General features: G+C 39.1%; 2 protein-coding genes and 1 non-coding gene across 5 annotated transcripts in view; 2 read left to right on the top strand and 1 right to left on the bottom strand.

Moving 5' to 3' along the window:
* Positions 1 to 368: 368 nt before the first annotated feature.
* Positions 369 to 3,061, bottom strand: LOC126627202 (WUSCHEL-related homeobox 8-like). The gene is made up of 3 exons (XM_050296647.1): positions 2,537 to 3,061; positions 853 to 1,254; positions 369 to 758 (listed from the first exon to the last, which is right to left on the bottom strand). Exons 1-3 carry the CDS (start codon positions 2,757 to 2,759, stop codon positions 736 to 738), a joined length of 648 nt encoding a protein of 215 aa, XP_050152604.1. The 5' UTR covers positions 2,760 to 3,061; the 3' UTR covers positions 369 to 735.
* A 4,755-nt stretch (positions 3,062 to 7,816) lies between these two features.
* The window catches only part of LOC126627350 (protein FAR1-RELATED SEQUENCE 3-like), a 52,136-nt gene continuing 40,306 nt past the window's right edge, over positions 7,817 to 19,646 (top strand). Inside the window, exons 1-6 of one of the 3 annotated variants that reach the window (XR_007624979.1) lie at positions 7,821 to 8,154; positions 8,561 to 10,913; positions 11,020 to 11,109; positions 11,414 to 11,563; positions 14,013 to 14,129; positions 15,043 to 15,165. Coding sequence is in view for 2 of the 3 variants with exons in the window: in XM_050296817.1 (XP_050152774.1) it covers positions 8,664 to 10,913; positions 11,020 to 11,109; positions 11,414 to 11,563; positions 14,013 to 14,129; positions 15,043 to 15,087 (2,652 nt within the window). In the remaining variant the exon portion in view is untranslated. Of the gene's footprint in view, positions 8,155 to 8,560; positions 10,914 to 11,019; positions 11,110 to 11,413; positions 11,564 to 14,012; positions 14,130 to 15,042; positions 15,525 to 19,646 lie in introns of those variants that run through there. The other 2 variants (XM_050296817.1, XM_050296818.1) reach the window with 2 other exon arrangements.
* LOC126627585 (small nucleolar RNA snoR101) lies at positions 16,184 to 16,249 on the top strand. Its single transcript, XR_007625071.1, has one exon. It is a non-coding gene; the product is annotated as a small nucleolar RNA snoR101 (small nucleolar RNA).

Raw genomic sequence — 19,646 nt, 5'->3', positions numbered from 1 at the left:
TATTTTCTTCAATTCATCCGATCCGACAGCTAAATATTAAAAGGATATGTAAGAAGTAAAATGGGATATATGAATATCACATCCCAGAAGAAAACAATTTCATATCCCATAGCGGCATGTGCGTTGGGCCGATATGTGCGTCGGGTTAAAGATCAGGCCCTAATCCCAATCCACCAGCAGAAAGATAGATCGGTAATTTTGCCAAATTACATGGCAAAATTCCTTTCCAGAAAGCAGTTCAGCGTAATAGGATCATAGTAGTAGAAAGCCTAGGGCAACTTTTATGTATTTATTTAATAATATTAACAGTTTTGATCATAAGTTTCAAGACTCCGTCATGAACTGTTTTTGTAAATCATTCACACCACTTTTTACCTTCGACGAACAAACGGATATTACATCTTCACTATAATCAGACTGTAACCATAAATACATGCTGTCTTCAACAAATATTACACCTTCAATAATATTAGAAAATCATGAAAAACATAAAACTCTTTTTTTATGTATACATTACATGTAGATGTTTGCGATGTAATATGTGTTTCATATGCTCCCTCAATGAAAAGATCTTTTCTACGATAAAATACAGTCCATCAACCTCGCAATCTGATACGATTCTATTCAAGCACGATAGCAGGAGCGTTAAACATTAACAGCATCATCCGAATACGGAAGGTCTTCAGCCCGGTCATAAGGATTTATATATAGCTTGGTGGAACTTCCATATGATATTTACCAATCAAAATTTCCAAATCCTGCAAAAACACATCTCAAACATGTTAGAGCATGCTTGTGCATTCTAAGTTCTGTATCTCTTTAGACAATGCATCCAAGAAAATAATTCAGTACCTAATTCCGGGCTTTGAAGGTACATATTTTCAGCCCTCAGTGCAGAGTTGTCAAAGGACAAGATGTCTTCTGGTTTTGTCTTTTCATCCCTGGGAGATTCAACTTCTGGCTCTGCTTCTGATTCTGCATTGTTTTGCGCGGTCATGGATTGCTTTCTTTTTGAACGAGCTCTCCTGTTCTGGAACCAATTGTAGACATTTGTTTCAGATATCTGGCCATGCTGTGTGAGTTCCATGGTTAGCTCTTTGATCTTCTGCTTGCATGGAGTTCCGTTGCCTTCCTCAAAAATTTGCTCAAGGATTTGAAGTTGCACGGGTGACGGGGTCCAGCGCTGCCTTGAAGTTATCTTGTGGCCACCGGATGCCATGAATGGATCACAATAAAAATTCCCCAGTCTCATTCCTGAAACAGAAAGACTGATGATTATAGGAAATGGAAGGCCACACCAAATAAAATACTTTCTTCCACAAAAAAACCTTCACAAGTAAACACAACTTCGAAAATTTAAAAATTCACCAAACCACAATAGGATCATCCTAAATTGAAACAACCAAGTTTGTAAACAAACGAAGTGAACTTGAATTTTATTCTTGGGATGTTATCTTGAGGCCGCCAGATGCCACGAATGTGGATTGTAACAAGAGTTCCCCAGCCCATTCCTGGACTTTGAGAAAAACTAAGAAAGAGAAGGAAAAAAAGACTCATTCCCGAACGAGTGAGACTACGGATAGTAGGGAATGGAAGCTCATACCAAATAAAAACTATTCATTTGACAAGACTGACACAAGTTTGAATATTTTTAAACAAGATAGTTTCTCTTGCTCTTTCACTTTTATGTTGTAATTGAGTGAATATAATCAAACAACAGAAACGCCGATTATTGGGCAGCAGACTCAAGATCAGAAGAAACTACAGATGGTAAGCAATTTGTGTAGCAATAAAAGTCCGATCACTTTCAAGCTGCAGTGTGGCTACTTGTAGTTCTGTTAATGATACTGAAGGTACCAATATTCAGTACATAGTTAGTTAACACCACCTTTTTCTAGTACTTTAATTTACTAATCCACATTTTTTTGTTTTTGCTTATCCTCCTTTTATTTCGGAGGTTAAGGCTGGGCCACGCCAGGTGCTGAATTTGACAAGGTCCTTCCACCTGAACTCCTGAAAGAGTTGGAGGAGGATATATCCACCAAGCTTGAGGTAAGCTTCTCCAACTTGAGGAACCGGTGTTCGTGCTCCCACCCCATGAATCAATTACTTGCAAGTGAATAAATTCATTACAAAAGCCTACATGGAAGTCTTTGGTATGTCAAGTAAACCAAGTGGCTCTATCATGTTACAAGGTTTTCACGGGACCGCGGCCATGGGCACATAAAACACCCAGAAATCGAGAACAAGTACAATCCTTTCCACCATTACCACAGAAAGTCATAATCTTAGATACAAAAACAAGTAATGAAGTTTCGATACAGCCTCCTAAGTCCTAAATTAGCTCCTCATTTTACTTGAAAAATGAAAAAGAAGAGAAAAGTACTAATCGTCATACTCATATGCATAAAACCCAATATAAAGAAGAAAAATTGGATCAAATCTCATGAATTAAAACCAATTAACCACAAGTGGAAAAAGCAATTAAAAAACAAACCCAATTCAGATTGGAAGAGAGAGAGAGGGGCAGACCGACCAGTAAGATCCTGTTGGGCAGAGAGTTGCTTGTGCAAGTCGACAAGCTGGTCACAAATGGTGGTGTAGACGGCGATCTGTTGCCTCAGCTGCTCCATTTGCTCGTCGGTCATAACCTTCACGAACAACCCTCCATTTCCATTTCCAACCCCATCATCTTCTTCTGGGTTCTGCAAATTCTGGTTGATTATTTGCTGCTGCTGCTGCCGCCACTCCCCCATCATCCTTCCCAATCAATTTGCTGAGTTGCTTTTTCTTCAACTCGCTTTTCTTCTTGGGCTTTACTCCCTCTAGCTGCCAATCCGCTCTGCTCCTCCTCCTCAGTTTTCTGAGTCTAGCGTTTGATTGACTCGGTGACAGTGACTCACTTGTTGTATTAATACTACAGACAGCAGAGAACAACGGCGTAAACTAAGGAATTGGGAATTTGGACTTCCCCTGTAGATTAGCATGTAATTGCTGCTGTATTTTAGCATGTAATTGCTGCCTGCTTTGAATTTCAGAGACGGTAACTTGCGTTTTCCACACTCGTGTCTCATGGTTTAGACCACGTAACACTTTATGTCCCTGTCTAATATAAAGGATAGTGCAATACCCACGACTTTTACTTCTCATACATTTTTGTTAGTTTTTTGTCATTGATTTTCTTTAATTTATTTGATTCGACGACTGAAAATTAAAAGAGGTATATGAATGACACTACTCTAATATATACGGAGGGTTAGGATTTAGATGCACTTATAACACACATTTTACCATTCACTTTATAGTGCTTGATTTGTAATTTTTTTTAACGACATGAATTGTCTATATTTCAATTCATCATTCACATATTATTCTTGAAAAGAAATTAGACATTCAATTCATCATTATGACAAATATAGTTGTACGAAAAGCTAAAACGACTATTATTTATTCAAACAATCATATGGAATTTAGGTGATTTTTAGTAGATATAATCTTTGAAGAAAAACCTAAAGAGCTATTTATCGGTTTGCCCCTGAACTTGAATTGAGGTGCCAATTTCCTCATTAACTTTAATTTTAGCCAGTTACCCCTTGAACATTTATAATTATCCAATTACCCCCTTAAAATTTTATAAAAAGCCAATTGCCCCCTAGCGTTAGATTTTAAAATTTTCATCCATCCAATTTTCTTCTCTTTTTTGCCCCATAAAGTTGTCATGTGTTGAATGCGTGACCAAAATGAATAAAAAGTTTGATGAAAATTTTAAAAAAATCAAGCACCAGGGGGAAAATTGGCTATTTATAAAAATTTAGGGAGTAACCGGCTAAAATTAAAGTTTAGGAAGAATAGGTTAATTATAAAAGTTTTATGAAGATGGTGGTGACCGCAGCATAGCAGTCTATACTATTTCAGCAACCTCCATGAACTTCTTCTCGATGTTGGCGGCTTGAGTTATAGGGTGCAATTGGTGGTTTTGCATTGAGTTTGGAGTTGATAGTCTGATGGGAGCGGTGGTGACTCTTAGTTGGTGGAAGTTATGCTTCCTATGACCTTCTATTGGTTTTGGAGACAAAGTTAACCTTAGTTAATCTAACAGATTTTTAATTGTGGCTTAACGAATGTGACATTTAATAGATTGGGTACTTGTTTGGAATGTTTAAAAAGGTTGAGGAGTTTTAGGTACTTAATCCTACTATTAAATAGTAACACAAATTCTTTTCTTTAAGAATTAGAGAAAGTCATGTATTCCAACAATAAAACATGTTAACCACCACAGGGTGCTCAAGGGGTCGAAGACGAATTCCAAGCCCGTATTCAACACAACATGGAAGCGAACCTCCCTCCTCCTTAAACCCATTTTCTTTCACTTTTTTTTTTGTCGCTTTTCTTTCACTTTCTTCTCCAATATCTAGGAGTTATGATTCAGTATCCTAGAGGCGCATGTAAAGCAGTTATGTGTGTGTTGTAAAGGACAAAAGAGGAAGAGTTCTCATGTTCTTAGAGAGTTTTATGAGAGGTTTCGGGAGAGTTTCTTCTTGGCCTATAAATATGTGTGTATATTAGTGAGTGGCACCTCAGTTCAGGATGGCAGTGCACAGTGGATAAAAGCGTAAGTAGGGACTTGTTAGAACAACTATTGCGACCGGACCATCGACAAGGTTTGAAGCCAAGTGTTAGGAGTCATACCAGCTCTCTTCGGTTCCTTGGATTCCTGGCAAACCTTTGGTCCCAATCCTCGGCAAATCCATGATTCAGAGGAAGCTTTGCAAAATGCAACAACAGTGGGCCAAGTTGTTCATGCAAGGTATAAAATATCGATGATATCGAAAATATCGGTAGTCCAAAAACACGGAAATTTCGATGAAAATATCGGGATATTATCGATATCGATAAAATTTGAATAAAAACCACGGAAATTGTAAGAAAAACTTGGAAATTTTTATTGAAACTTTGCAGGATGTTTATTTAGTCAATTATCTATTAGTTTATCACAAAAAATTGGAAGGAAATGCATTGCATGATGGATTTAACTGTTTTAAGTTGATTATATAGCGAGCTGTCAAACATTGTAAGTGTAGAAACTATGTAGTAATTAATGAAATAAGTTTAAACACATCATAATCATTTATATATAATAAATTAGTACAATATTTTACACTTTATACATTACTCTGTGTGTAATATAAAAAAAAATTGAAAAGAAAAAAAATATAATATGAAAGAGAGAAGTTAGAGAAAAATGTGAGCGAGAAGGCAAAAGAGAAAAAAACGTGGGGGTTTTTATTTTTTATTTTTAAATTAGGAACATGCCTGGATAACATGTAAGTGAAGAAATAAAAGAAATAGTAAAATTCTTGTTACGTGAAATTATCTTAATTCTTGTATTTTCTTTAATATTTTAATAAATTAGAGAAAAAAATTATTATTTCAGTATTTTTTAGGTGAGCAAAAAATTTTCTTACGAAATGCTAAAAACCGACATCGACGATTTTGACCCTAAGGGCAAAAAGGCCCAATGATAAATACAAGCCGGGTGTGCACCTTAAAGCAACTCCAGTGTGGGAGCCCTACCCCCAGGCAATTCATTATTCAATCCACCCAGTGAACATTAAATGCTCTTAATGAACAGTAACTGCATTTTGCATCTCCAGCGTGAGAGCCCTCCCCCCTGGCAATTCGCAATAAAATATTAGTTTTTTTAATAATACAAAATAATTTTATTTGTAATTTCGAATAAAATTTTTAATCAATCTCGTTGTACAAGTTTCTATTAAAAAATTATTTTTATTTTTTCTTTTCACATGGTGCAGCACACCATTCCAAAACCTTTTATTTATTTATTATTATTTCTTCTTCTTCTTTTTTTTTTGTTTTTTTGGCAAACATTTTTTCTTCTTGTTTTCAGATGGTGCCAACGCACCACTTCTTTTTCTTCTTCTTTTCAGATGGTGCCAACGCACCATTCCAAAAGCCCTTCATTTCCACCTGTGTCCTCCCTTCCCCCCTAATGCACCCCCCTCGCCTCTCTTCCAAAAGCCCTTTTAGACCACCTTAGAATAGCAACCAAAACCAAACATCCTCCCTAGAGAGCCCAGAAATCTTTGACACCCCGCACACCCCTCCCACAGCTGATTGCCATGTCAGGAGGACCCATCACGCAGGACTGGGAGCCCGTCGTCATCAGGAAGAAGGCACCCAACGTCGCCACCAAGAAGGATGAGAAAGCCGTCAACGCCGCTCGCCGCTCCGGAGTTGAGATCGAAACCTTCAAGACCCAGAATCGCCAATCTTAATTCTTCAATCTTCTTCCCCTACTCCAAAACCCATAATCGCCCTCTCTTTTTCGTCCCAAAGCCCATTTGGGTCCAAAAGCCAGAGCTTTCGTTTTCCGGCGGAAATGGCAGTGGCGGCGCAGGAGCAGGAGGAAACAGCGGGGGATGGAACCAGGGTGGAGATGGGAACTCTGACGACTCATCTTCGTCAGTTTCGAGATTCGGAGTTCTGGGTATGTTTCTCAATAGGTGGAGATCCCAAGTCGTCGTCGATCCGCAATTCGCCTTCAAGGTTCTGATGGAGGAGGTGGTCGAAGTTAGCTCATGCGTCCTCAGTGATATGGTTTCCCGCCCCAATTTCGACCTCAATGAGCTCAACTTCGTCTTCTCGACTCTTGTCGTCGGATGCATACTCAATTTCATACTCAATATCGCAATATTATCGATAATATCTCAATATATTAACGATAATTAATTGGATAAGTGTAAAAAGATCGTCATCTCACAAAAACGATATTATTGGCGAAATATCGTCGATAATATCGATATTTTATACTATGTGTCCATGGAATGGATAACGAGAAAATAACAGAATCTTGTTTAGGAGTTGGAGCTTATGTGATGATGACTTAAGAGACATGTAGGAAATTAGAACGCAGTGCAACCTGGCACTCCAAGAGTGGCAATAACGTGGCAGACACATCACCAGATTAGTGGGCCTACTCATGCCCCATAAGAATTAAAAAAATAATTGACAAACCTAATGGAGAAATGTTATTCATACCATGTTTTTGTACCATATTTTCATACCACCTTAGGTGATATGTGATGTGGACAGTCATATCATTTGAATTAATCAAAATTTTAAATTTAGTTCATTATTTAATAAACTAATAATTAAGAAAAACTAGTTAATTAAATAATGATTGTGGTATACGAAAAGTCTTTCTTCTTCATTTCCTTGGGTTTTGCAAAATTTTCAAATGATGTGACTGTCTACATCATATAACCCTAAGATGGTATAGAAATGTAGTATAAAAACATAGTATGAATAATATTACTAGAATAGAAAGTGAATCGAAAATTGAATTTGAAGAGTAATGTAATGAAATTTGAGTTTCAAAAATCGACATGAAATGTGTTTTTTTATTTTTAATTATTTATTTAATTATTTATTTTAAAATGAGACAATTGGTGGTAAGTTACGGTTATCTATCTCTTCTGAAGGTCGATAAAACTCATAGAAGCATTTCAGCCTTTCCTAGTCATAAGTTTGGCTTCCACACCAACAGCGGATTTCGAACCCGAGACCTCCAGTTTGTAATTTTAAGAAAATCTCGTAATGTGTCATTTACCACTGAATCATTAACTCGTGATTAAATCAACGTAAAATTGGAGTCTGAGCTCCCTTCGAGTATCAAGGAGCGTACGAAAACATAAGTACGACCGGACTCGAGACTAACTAGTAATTATGCCCACTTGTGTAACTGTTTTTGTGTTTGCGTAATTGTGTCGCATATGTGTTTCTCTTTTATGTTTATTTGCAAAATGTATTAATACCAAAAATTAAGAGAAAATAAAATCTACCTCAAAGGAGAAAGAAACAACAGAAATTAGAGCACTGACACAGAGAAGGAGAGTTAGAGAAGGAGACCGAAACAAGAAAGCTCGGCGGATTGGAAGGTCCAATCAGAGGTGGAAGAAGAATTTCTTTGCTCTTCTCTGCCGTGCTCGATTGGGGGTGTCAATCTGAAGTTGAAGGCATCGTCCAATTTTATATGAAATTGTTGTCGGCAAATTCATGGCGGAATTGAAAGCGGTTCTATTGCTTCGCGGGGTTGAATTGGAGCTGCGAAGGCGCTGAAAGCCTGAACCAATTGTAAGTGGCGACTCTGAATTTTTATGTTCTTCTTTCTGTGCTGACTCGTTGGTTTTGATTTATGTTCATTAGTTGATGTTAATTTTCTGGTTGAGTGAAATTAGGGCTTAATTTTGGTAATTTTGGGTTTCAATTGCGTTGTTAGGATTACAAATACGCCATTCATGGATAAAATTTTAGGGGTTTCCTTTATTTCATCATTTTTTTTATTTGAATTTCGGGTTCTGGGCACCGTTATGGTGGATATTTCTAATTCTGGTCGATATTACAATTCTCCGTTATCCATTGATATTTCGGCGATTCAAAGTTTGCATTTTGTAATTCTAGGTAAGATATATATAATCTATTCCATGTATCTTTTAAGGCTCAGCCATGAACCAGTTTGTGTGCTTGGGATTGTGTGCAGATTGAACTACATTTTCCGTGTTAATGAAACACATGGTGCACTGCTATTTTATTAGCTCGAAAGATAGGAATTGTATTCTTTAGCATTACACAGTGGGTTTAGGATGGATGTTGAAGTGATTGATGTTGAAGGAATGGTGCATCATGGAATAGTGGATGATGGTGATGCTGAACGAAGTGATGGTGGAGAAGTGAATAATGCCGAAAATTCCGAGGCTCATGGTGAAGATGGGATTTCCGAGCCATATGTGGGTATGGAATTTACTTCTGAAGAGGCTGCCAAGACTTTCTATGATGAATACGCAAGGCGTTTGGGTTTTAGCTCTAAAGTTGGTCAATCTAGCCGTTCTAAACCTGATGGGACAACCATTGCTCGGGAGTTTGTATGTGGCAGAGAGGGTTTGAAAAGAAGGCATGCTGATAGTTGTGGTGCAATGCTTAGGATAGAGTTAAAGCGTCAAGATAAGTGGGTTTCCACGAAATTTGTGAAGGAGCATAGTCATGCATCAGCGAGTCCTGGTAAAATGCAATACCTTCGGCCTCGTCGGCATTTTGCGGGTGCTGCAAAGAATGCAGCTGAAACCTATCAAGGAGTAGGGATTGTTCCCAGTGGTGTTATGTATGTGTCCATGGATGGAAACCATGGTAACCGTGCCACTGTAGAGAAAAACCGTGTAGTTAGGAATACTTCATCTGCAGAATCAAATAGACCAGTCAAGAATGCTGTAACAGTCAATCATGCTCTTAGGCCTAGTAGTCGAAGGAGGACACTGGGGAAGGATGCTCAGAATTTGCTGGAGTATTTCAAGAAAATGCAGGCTGAGAACCCTGGTTTCTTTTATGCAATACAGCTTGATGAAGATAATCACATGGCAAACGTGTTCTGGGCAGATGCGAGGTCAAGAACTGCGTACTGTCATTTTGGTGATTTTGTGACACTGGATACCACATACAGAGTAAATCAGTATAGAGTGCCATTTGCTCCATTTACCGGAGTGAACCATCATGGTCAAACGGTTTTGTTTGGTTGTGCATTACTTCTAGATGAGTCCGAAGCATCTTTTATTTGGTTGTTCAAGACATTCCTTACAGCAATGAATGATAGCCCTCCTGTTTCGATTATGACTGATCAGGACAGAACCATACAGATAGCAGTTGCTCAGGTGTTTCCAGAAGTCCGCCACTGCATTAGCAAGTGGCATGTTTTAAGAGAAGGCCAGGATAGGTTGGCACATGTATGCCACGCACACCCCAATTTTCAGTTGGAACTTTATAATTGTATCAACTTGACTGAAACTGTCGAGGAGTTTGAATTGTCGTGGGATTCTATCGTTGATAAATATGACCTCAGGAGAAATGATTGGCTTCAATCATTATACAATGCTCGCGCTCAATGGGTACCTGTGTATTTCCGGGATTCCTTTTTTGCTGCTATATCTCCCAATCAAGGGTATGATGGCTCCTTTTTTGAAGGCTATGTGAATCAACAGACCACATTACCATTGTTTTTTAGGCAATATGAAAGAGCTTTGGATGACTGGTTTGAAAGGGAAATAGAAGCAGACTTTGATACAATTTGCACAACACCAGTTTTGAGAACACCATCACCCATGGAGAAACAGGCAGCCAATCTTTATACAAGAAAAATTTTCGCAAAATTTCAAGAAGAGCTAGTTGAGACTTTTGTGTACACAGCAAATAGGATTGAAGGTGATGGAGCTATTAGCACATTCAGAGTTGCGAAATTTGAAGATGACAACAAAGCATACATCGTTACATTTAACTATCCGGAGATGAGAGCTAATTGTAGTTGTCAAATGTTTGAGTATTCAGGCATTCTTTGTAGACATGTTTTGACAGTATTTACTGTAACAAATGTGCTTACATTGCCTTCCCATTATATTTTGAAACGATGGACAAGAAATGCAAAGAATGGAACTAACCCAGATGAACGTAGTGGTGAGTTACATGGCCAAGAGTCTCTAACTTTACGGTACAACAATCTGTGTCGAGAAGCCATAAAGTATGCAGAGGATGGGGCAACCACTACGGAAACTTTTATTGCAGCAATGACTGCTCTTAAAGAGGGTGGGAAGAAGGTTTCTGTTGTGAAAAACAATGTTGCTAAAGTTGCACCTCCTAGCGGTCAGATTAGTGCGACTGGCTATGATGACAAAAAAAACTCGACATCAACATCAGATTTGACTCCTTCGTTGTGGCCACGCCATGATGAAGTAATGAGGCGTTTTAATTTGAATGATGCTGGTGCACCTGCTCAAAATGTTTCTGACCTGAATTTGCCACGGATGGCCCCTGTATCTCTTCATCGGGATGATGGTACTCAAGAGAACATGGTATGGAAAATAATTCTTTCCAATGAATTCTTTATTTTGGTTCTGTTATTCTATTTCGTTTTGTTCTGAGTGCAAGTTCATAGCATTGATCTGGGATTTTTTGCAGGTGGTACTTCCGTGTCTAAAGTCAATGACTTGGGTCATGGAAAATAAGAATTCAGTACCAGGAAATAGAGTAGCTGTCATTAACCTGAAGGTACAAATGAAGAAATGAAAAAATAGTTGTGACATTTTATATTATCAAATAAAATTAGCTCAAGTTTGCTGTATTGGATAATCATAGCCAGGATGCCTGAGTTACATGAAATCTTCATAAATCCTTTTATTTTATTTAGGCTATTTCTTCATATGTGATTATTGCTGCACTTAATTCTATAATGTAACATTGTACTAGTGGAATGCTCGGGTTTGCACTGTCAAGCTTAGCTTACAACTGACTGAGCAAGAGTGTTCTCTCCGTATATTTTTTTTCTTAAACACATCTCTTATGACCACTGCAGTTGCAAGATTATAGCAGAATACCGTCAACTGAATCAGAGGTTAAGTTTCAGCTCTCAAGGGTTTCATTGGAGCCAATGTTAAGGTCCATGTCCTACATCAGTGATCAGCTGTCAACACCAGCTAATAAGGTTGCTGTAATAAATTTGAAGGTATGGGAGTCAAAGTTTCAAACCTATATCTTGTAAATTTGACCACAGTTTGATGAACCATTTTTCTGTCTTACGTTGTTTGTGTTCATTCTCAATACCTTTTGCCTCCTTGTGGGTACAGAAAAATGGGGTTCCCACTTGGAGTCACCCTTGTGCTATTTTTCTGACTTAAATGCATTTGTAACTGGTCTTCTGCAAGCGGAATGATGGATAATTGCTTCAGAATACTCTAGGCTGTGTTCATTAAGCTTTTCCAATTTTATCTTTCTGTTAACCTGTGTAGGCTGATAGGCTCATGGCAATGCCCTTGGAGAATCATTTTTCAATCCCTTACTATGTTTTGTTTGAAGCTCCAACTCACAGAGGGAAAGAGGGAGTGTTTCTGTTTTGGATAGATATATCGGCATGAGATCCCTCTTTTAGTGTTACTTTATTTACCTTTATTATTGATTGCACTGTCTCTATTTACAATCCATACTAAATTGATTTGGAAGGCCAAAGTTTTTCCTGAGGTTAAACTTTTGGCTTGGATTGTTGCTTGTTGAAGGGTGAATACTTCTGTGGTCCTTCAATGGTAGAGGCCAAGTTTTGTTTATACCCTAACTGGTGCACTATGTTCAGAGGAACTTCAGAGAGTTTTCATTGTCACTCTCTCTCTCAGCGAAATCCTATATTTGTAGTGACTTTTTGGGGAGATGCAGCTTCATAGTGACTTTTTGGGGAAGGAAACAGCCTAAGTTGTGAGGGAAGGTTGGGGAGTTTTTGGACTGCTTCTGGGATAAGGCTAGATTTTGGCTTAGGTTTCTTTTTGGTTTCATGACAGCCTTTCTTTTAAATGTGGATCGGGAAGCTTCTGTTTCTTAATTTTGCCAGGTTACTTTCTGCTTTTCCCTTAGAACAAATGCTGCTTTGTTGTTTCTTGCATTTGAAGGTTGCATCTTTTTTAATTTTTTTTTAATTTTTAATTTTATAAAAACAAAGGCACTGCAGGTTCACTTTGGATCATACTCCCCACTTTTTAATTCATGGTAGTCCTTCTGTTTCCTACAAAAAGAATAGTGTATTTATTAGATTGGGCAGTTTCTTTCCTTCCTACTATAGAAAAGAAAATAATTTATTCAAAGCATCTCAGGGAAGACTTTCCCATCTTATCATATTCTTTCTTTGTTACATTGTGCCACTTATGGTATAGATGGTTTAAAAGAACTGAAAAAGATTTGAAGTCATTTTTATTTATACTTGAGGGACATTTTGACAACCATTTCATTTCTAGTTTTAGTTATAATTTTTTGTGTTAGTGATAGAGGGAAGATATATGGGGTAATGGACGGATGAAGACAGTTTGAGGGAGAGTGTTGCGGGGGAAGATGGAGAAATGAAGAAGAACGTTTGAAACAAAAACTTGAAACTGTCAGTTTTTGGTTTTAAATTTTGTTATGTGTACCATTCTATGCCCTCCTACCATCATGCCTCCACCCTTCTTTGTCTCTCCTTTCTCCCTTGTTTTTTTAATTTTCTTGTCAATCTCTAACAACTAAAAGAGAAATGGTCACCACACCGACCCTAAAGAAAGAGGGTTAATTACTAGTTTTCACATGCTTGTTCATTTTCTGAAAAATGGGAATGCAGTTACAATGATTTATTTCACACAGTTGCTGATAGGACAGTGGGAAATCAACTGTTGTAATTTTGGTAGACATGAATTCATTGCATATTCTATTGGTTGTAAAAGTAAGCGTTAGAGGAGGGGGACATCAACTAGGTTATCAAATGAGATAAGAAGAAGATGTAACAATCGCATCATTTAGTCAGACGTTTCTACTTGTGGGTTATTGGAATTGCAACATATAATCTGTTACCTGTTGCACCTTTCAAAAGCCTAAAAGTATACTCGTTTTACAAACCTTTCCATAATATTGATCTTGATTCTAGCACTTCTAAAATTCCTAAACTTGCCTGGATGAACCCTGCACACGCATATATACACACACATTAATCATATTTCAATCCTTGTTCATATGCTTAAGCTATGGGTATGTGGAACACCGACTGTTTAATTTCATCCACCCCCTCCGGTGTATGGACTCTCCCACCATTTAAATTAAATAGCTCAACGTTTAGAATTATAGAGAGGTTGCAATTGAAGGGATATACTACGGTAATCTATACATTTTTTGAATATCTTAAGACGAGGACTAAGACATCGTATAGGTTGGAACAGATTAAATGTTTAGTCCTCAAATGAAACTAATACTCTTAATATAAATCTTACATTAAAGCCGTAAGTCCATCTCTGTTGACTATTCTGGATTTGAAATGAAAATTAAATAGAGGTCACTCCTAGATATGTAATAATAATTTGTTGTCTTTTTTGTTGTTTTGAAGGCTCTTTTTCCCATTTATTAACGTGTGACAGATTAAGATAAACAACCATTTTGTATTTCTTCAGCTTCAAGACACAGAGACAACTTCAGGGGAGTCAGAGGTCAAGTTTCAAGTTTCTAGGGATACATTAGGTGCCATGCTAAGATCAATGGCCTATATCCGCGAGCAGCTTTCAAGTGCTGTAAGCTTTCTCAACCAATTCTGTATTTGATCTCTTGTTTTCGGTTTATTGACTACATTTATGCTGTTTCATGGATGACAAAAAATCTCCGAAATATTTATGTTCCCTAGTAAATGATTACTAGTTTGAAAATTAGCGCATTTAGAATCAAGTAGTTAGGCTGTATGACACAAAGAATTTAAGATTTTACCGGCCACTATAGGCACAAAGCTGAAGAGAAAACCTGATGAACCATATAAAAAATTTATTAGTGAACATCTTGCAGGTGCATCTCCAGAATTCCAAATAACATAGATAGTGTGGAATTTGGCGTTTTGATGAACCGGAAGTATTGTAATTTTGACTCCCTTAAGTATCTGGTGATATCTTTTTGATAGGAAACATAATATTTTGTAAAATAAAGTAAAAATTTATCTAAAGGGATCTCTCTCAACAACACCCCCCCCCCCCAAAGTCCCCCTTAAATAGATATCTTAATACATTTCATCCAATATATTTGTTGTACCAATTGGAACGATGGTACAGTGGTGACCATGTGAAGTGTTACTCGTCAACAAGACTTACGTTGATGACAAAGATGGTAACAGTGGTATTCTTTTATCTTATACAAAGACTGGTTGCCCAGCCATAGAACTACACATGCAGTCTTTTATTTGGGTTACAGAACAGGAACGTATGCAGGAATGATGGGTTGATGAAATTTATAGATTTACTACACTTGTAGAGGCATACCCAGCATATACTGGGACTTTTGCCTCATTTTATTATTAATACAATGTACTAGATAAAAAAAGAAGAAAAAAACCTGGAGTTTTGCGAAATTAAAGTAGGAAAACCCTGGACATTGTGTTTATGTTGAGTGATTACTCAATTCCTTTAACTGGCTTACTTATGTAAGAGTTTAAATTGGCAGGCTGAGATCCAGTCGGAGTCCGTCGCTAAAAAGCAGCGGAAGTAAGGGCATTCTATTTATTCTACTTCACATACTGTAACCCAGATGTGTGTGACATCAGTCTCCATGGGTAAGGGTGACCACCTAGCAAGTTCGGAGTGCTCACAGCAGCTACATCTATCGCCTTGCATGGCCCTCCTCGTGTAGGATTGTTGTCAACATATTTGTACATGTACCGCTATAGAATCCAAAGCTTCAAAGAGATTTGGTAGGTCTACGTGGTCGAAGAATCTGCAACAGCCCAGAAATTAGAGGGTGCCACTAGTTGACATGCTTGTTCCGAAAATTTTCTTCTATAGGAATTGGTAGGGGTGATTCTGATAGCTGTAAGTTTGCAGTACCCACATGTTTTGTTGTGTGTTTTTCTTACGTTGTAGTATAAGATGTGAATTCGTTTGTTTTGCTTGACTATGTCAGTTGAAAGGAGTATCTAATTTCCCATATTTCAGGGCCTCAGAGTTCCATCTACACTGAAGTCTTTTACAAATGTTCAGGAACTTAGATTTCTCTGTACAATATTCGTTTGTATGCCATTTGGAAAAATAAATAAATCGTTTGGATAGTTTGAGAGAGAAGAAAAATATTCATTAGAAGGTGTCGAGCCTCGAGAGTTCGAGGTATGCAAGCTATATGTGCGTTAAATCTATGGGACTTTAACGAAAAGCTTTTGGTACCGTTCACTTTAACGAAAAACCACGTTTTTACTTTAAAAAGTCAATTATGATATTATTCACTTATAACACCTTTTTGTTAAACTCAAAGATTTCTTTAGTTTCACCCTACGAATAAGGAAGCAGGTTTCTCTCCGACATATGATGTATATTTTGACATGATTAAAATTTACATGGTTTCTGGGAGGCTGGCCAAATACAAACCTGCGTGTGAGATCAAGTGTGCATATGAGAGAATGTGGTGCGCGCTCTATCTTTGCACATGACAGCGCATTTGTGCGTGCCTTTGTGTGCGGTGCAGATGATGTTTTACACGATCTCTGAACATTTGGCAAGTTGATCAATTGTTGACAAGCTATGCTACAACATTCCTTTGTGTGAGCATGAGTGTGTATTTGCGCTTGTGTGTGCTGAGGCAGAATGCAGATGATTGTGTACACTTGATCTCTGAACTTTACGTAGATTCAATTGTTGACGAGTTATGTTTATCCTTTGCACATCTGTTCATAACAATCCTATGTGTGAGCTGTGCGCGTTTGCACCAGTGCGTGTTAGTTTTCTCTTTTTCTTGCCTTCTTCTGAGTCATAAACTGCCTCTTTGTTGCTCGTTTATCTTTTATAGCATTGCTGCTATTATTACTTTGTTACCGTCAAGGGTGAGTCGTGAACTTGTGCAAGTTTAGTGGGTTCTCACTGTTTATTTGATTGTTGAAGATGTACGAAATCAGGAAAGGGAGCTTTCAAAATTCACTCTTTCTGCTATGTAGAGAGGGGGAGAAAAGGTAAAAGATGGTTTTGGTCGCTGTTATTTTACACCATGGGTCTTACTAATGAGTCTTCCAACAATTTTTTGGTCGTCGAGTTGGGTATTCTCTAATTCTTTCTTGTGTTTTTTCCCCAGTACCATCCCTTTTAAACTTTATCAAGGGCTAGATACAATTGCTATCATTGCTTATTAGAACCTCTACCAAGGACCCTCGTTCGGTTGCAGACAACTTTCTTCCCTGCATTGTGTTGGGCTGAGTTTCTGTGACTTCTGTTGCCTTAAGCTTTTAGTATTTGGAGAGACATCTTGTTGACCCTAGAAACTACAAAGCCTACGTGGCGCGCAGGCCGAGTATATTCTAAGCTAACTACGTCCTTCGGTGATTGCGGGGCGTGCCAACTCGTCGGCCGAGGCTCGGCCGAGGAGTAAATTTGATGATGCTGTGTTGAGTCGCGCTACTGACTTCTACGTCTTACGATTGCGGCCGAGAAAGGAACACGTCTCGGCCTCTTGGGTTCTCAAGCCTGAAGACAAGGCTGCTATTTCTTACAAAGTTCATGAACTGAACTCGGCTTGCAATGTGCCGAATAATAACTGTGACACCTCACCTCGCCGAGAAGGCTAATGAGATGACCTCGACCAACAAGGATCCGAAAACCCCTCTCGACCGAGACTTGGATAGGTAACCGACCGTTCTCGCCGCAGTGCTGTTGATGCCAACGGAAGATACTGCGAGACCGACCGACTCTACGGTGACAGAGCTATCTATGCCGACTTAAGATACCACCGGTTGCTTCCACAGTGCTGTTGATGCCAACGGAAGATGTGTCAGCGAAAAAGGAAAAGAAAAAGATCTCAAGTTGCGAGAGTTTGCGCAGGGCAATTTTGTATTGATTTTGTGGGGGCTCTTCCATTGCTGAATGTCTTGTATTTATAGTAACAGAACATCGAGCCCGAGATCCTATCCTATTCGAACTAGGTTTCCCTCTCCGGATTACCATTATCTCGATCAGTCCTATCTCTGCTAGGACTATGAATTTAGTCCTTAACTGGACCGGATTCGCCTTCTAATTTTACTGATCTCGTCGAGGGTCCCTATTGTATTAGGACTCGACTTGCACCCTGATTTAACCGACCTAGGCCTAGAAGCCCATGAGCTGAACGCCCCATGATCCTCTCGTCGTCCGTCATCCCGGGCCGAAAGTGATTCCTCCCTCGGCCCAAACTGTTATTTTGGGCCCAAACATTGCCCCCTCGCTTCTGAGGTCCTCGGCCTAAAACCTTCGGCCGAGTTTCGGCCTTGAAGAAGCGAATCTACCGCTCAGGACCCCAATACCCGAGTTCCAAGGCGCATTTATTAAACACGATCGCACGATCTTGATCCTGCTAAACCACTTGCCACGTGGCCTCCTCCAACATGGCCAATCCCCGATAATGACGTCTGAAGCGTGCGCCTGCCCGAACCGTCTTGCCATTATGACCACTATCTCAATCCGCGAGCCATTACATCAGTCCGTAAGCCCACCTGTCATCGTGCAGGCGTCGAACCGTCTTTCGTCATTAACTTCGCCGTCACACGCGATCGTGCGCCCCCAAAACCCAAAACCGTCGGTCTTCTCAACCGCATTTCCCAAATGTTCATCATGATCAACGATTCCTCCGGTCGATTTTGCCCTTTGTTTTGAATTTCGAACGATTGCTCTTCCCCCCCATAACTCTATAAATACCGAAATTCCCTCATTTGTACTTTTACGCTCTCAAACTTCCTGAAATCCTCTGCCATTGATTTCTAGTGCATTTCTCCTATTCCAAGCCTTCGTTTTTAAATCCCCAACCCGGACAACCCTTTTACTCCGTGCTTCTTTCACAAAATGGCATCCTTCATCTCCAAGCTTTCCAGGGAATGTGACCAACACCAGAAGATTGTTGATCGGAGCTCGATCAAGACCATCCGGTTTGAAAACGACATGAGCACCCAGTACCAAATCCTGGGTCCCCTCTTCAAGGCTACAATTCCGCCGACTATCATCGGCCTTCTCCAGGAGCACTGCCTAACACCCTTACTTCAAGGGTTTGAATGGTCGCGATGGGATGCGGCTAAACCCCAGGGCTCCTGGCCCTCGACGACCACATCCTGGGCAGCCTGGGTCGTTCGAATGGAACGACTCTTCGGCGAGCAATGGAAGGCCCTTGGCATCTACGACGCCATTCTCCTTTCGTCTATGGAAATCGTCCCCGACAAAGAGCTTCTCCAAGCCGCTCTGTGCTTCTGGTGCTCGGCCACCAACACGATGGTCCTTCCTCTGGGTCCCATTGGTCCCACAGTCCTGGATATCACTGCCATTCTGGGGACTTCGGCGACCGGGATGAAGGAATTATTTTGAAAAACATGTTCATTTGAGCAACATCATATAGCATGCAATTAACAATTAAAAGGCGGAATCATGCTTGTATGTACTCAAAAACAAAACATGACCATGAAATTCAAAGCCTAGTAGATTGGTGAACCAATAATCAACTCAAAAATAAGTGAGTTGAAATTAATACCTTTGTAGATTCCTCTTTGCATAAGCAAAGGCTAATCACCCAAAGAGATAGGGCCTTCATTCCTTGCTTCTTAGATCCATGGATTTGGATGGAAGAATAGGTTCTCCAAGTTCCCAAAATTGAGAACCTCTAAGTCTCTACACCAAGGAGAGATTGGATGATGAATGAGTGACCTTGGAGGATTAGATGACTAGCTAATCACCTCCAAGGTGTTGGCCTCTTTAGAGAGAAAATGGAGAGACAATTCTCACCCATTTTCCCCAAAAATAAACCCTTATTTCACTTAATGAATATTTGGCTATAAAGTCATTTATATAGTCACTTCTTTAAGTGACCTAAATAACCAAAACCCTAATTCATTCCTTATGGCCGGCCATTTAGGGATTTTTGGGCTTTTGGGCTTTAATGAATCTTTATTCATTAAATTGTCATACAACTTAAGTTAATGGGCTTGACGTTCGAAGCCCATTGGGCCTTAAGGTCCAAAACTATCCCGTGGTCTTTAACGAACTTATTCGTTTGATTAATTAACATATTAATTAATCCTTGCCATAAATAATTAAACCATTCAATTAATCTTA

The sequence above is a fragment of the Malus sylvestris genome, chromosome 6 (genome assembly GCF_916048215.2).
Source record: "Malus sylvestris chromosome 6, drMalSylv7.2, whole genome shotgun sequence".
Taxonomy (NCBI): domain Eukaryota; kingdom Viridiplantae; phylum Streptophyta; class Magnoliopsida; order Rosales; family Rosaceae; genus Malus; species Malus sylvestris.
This window is presented reverse-complemented; position numbering and strand designations above follow the sequence as displayed.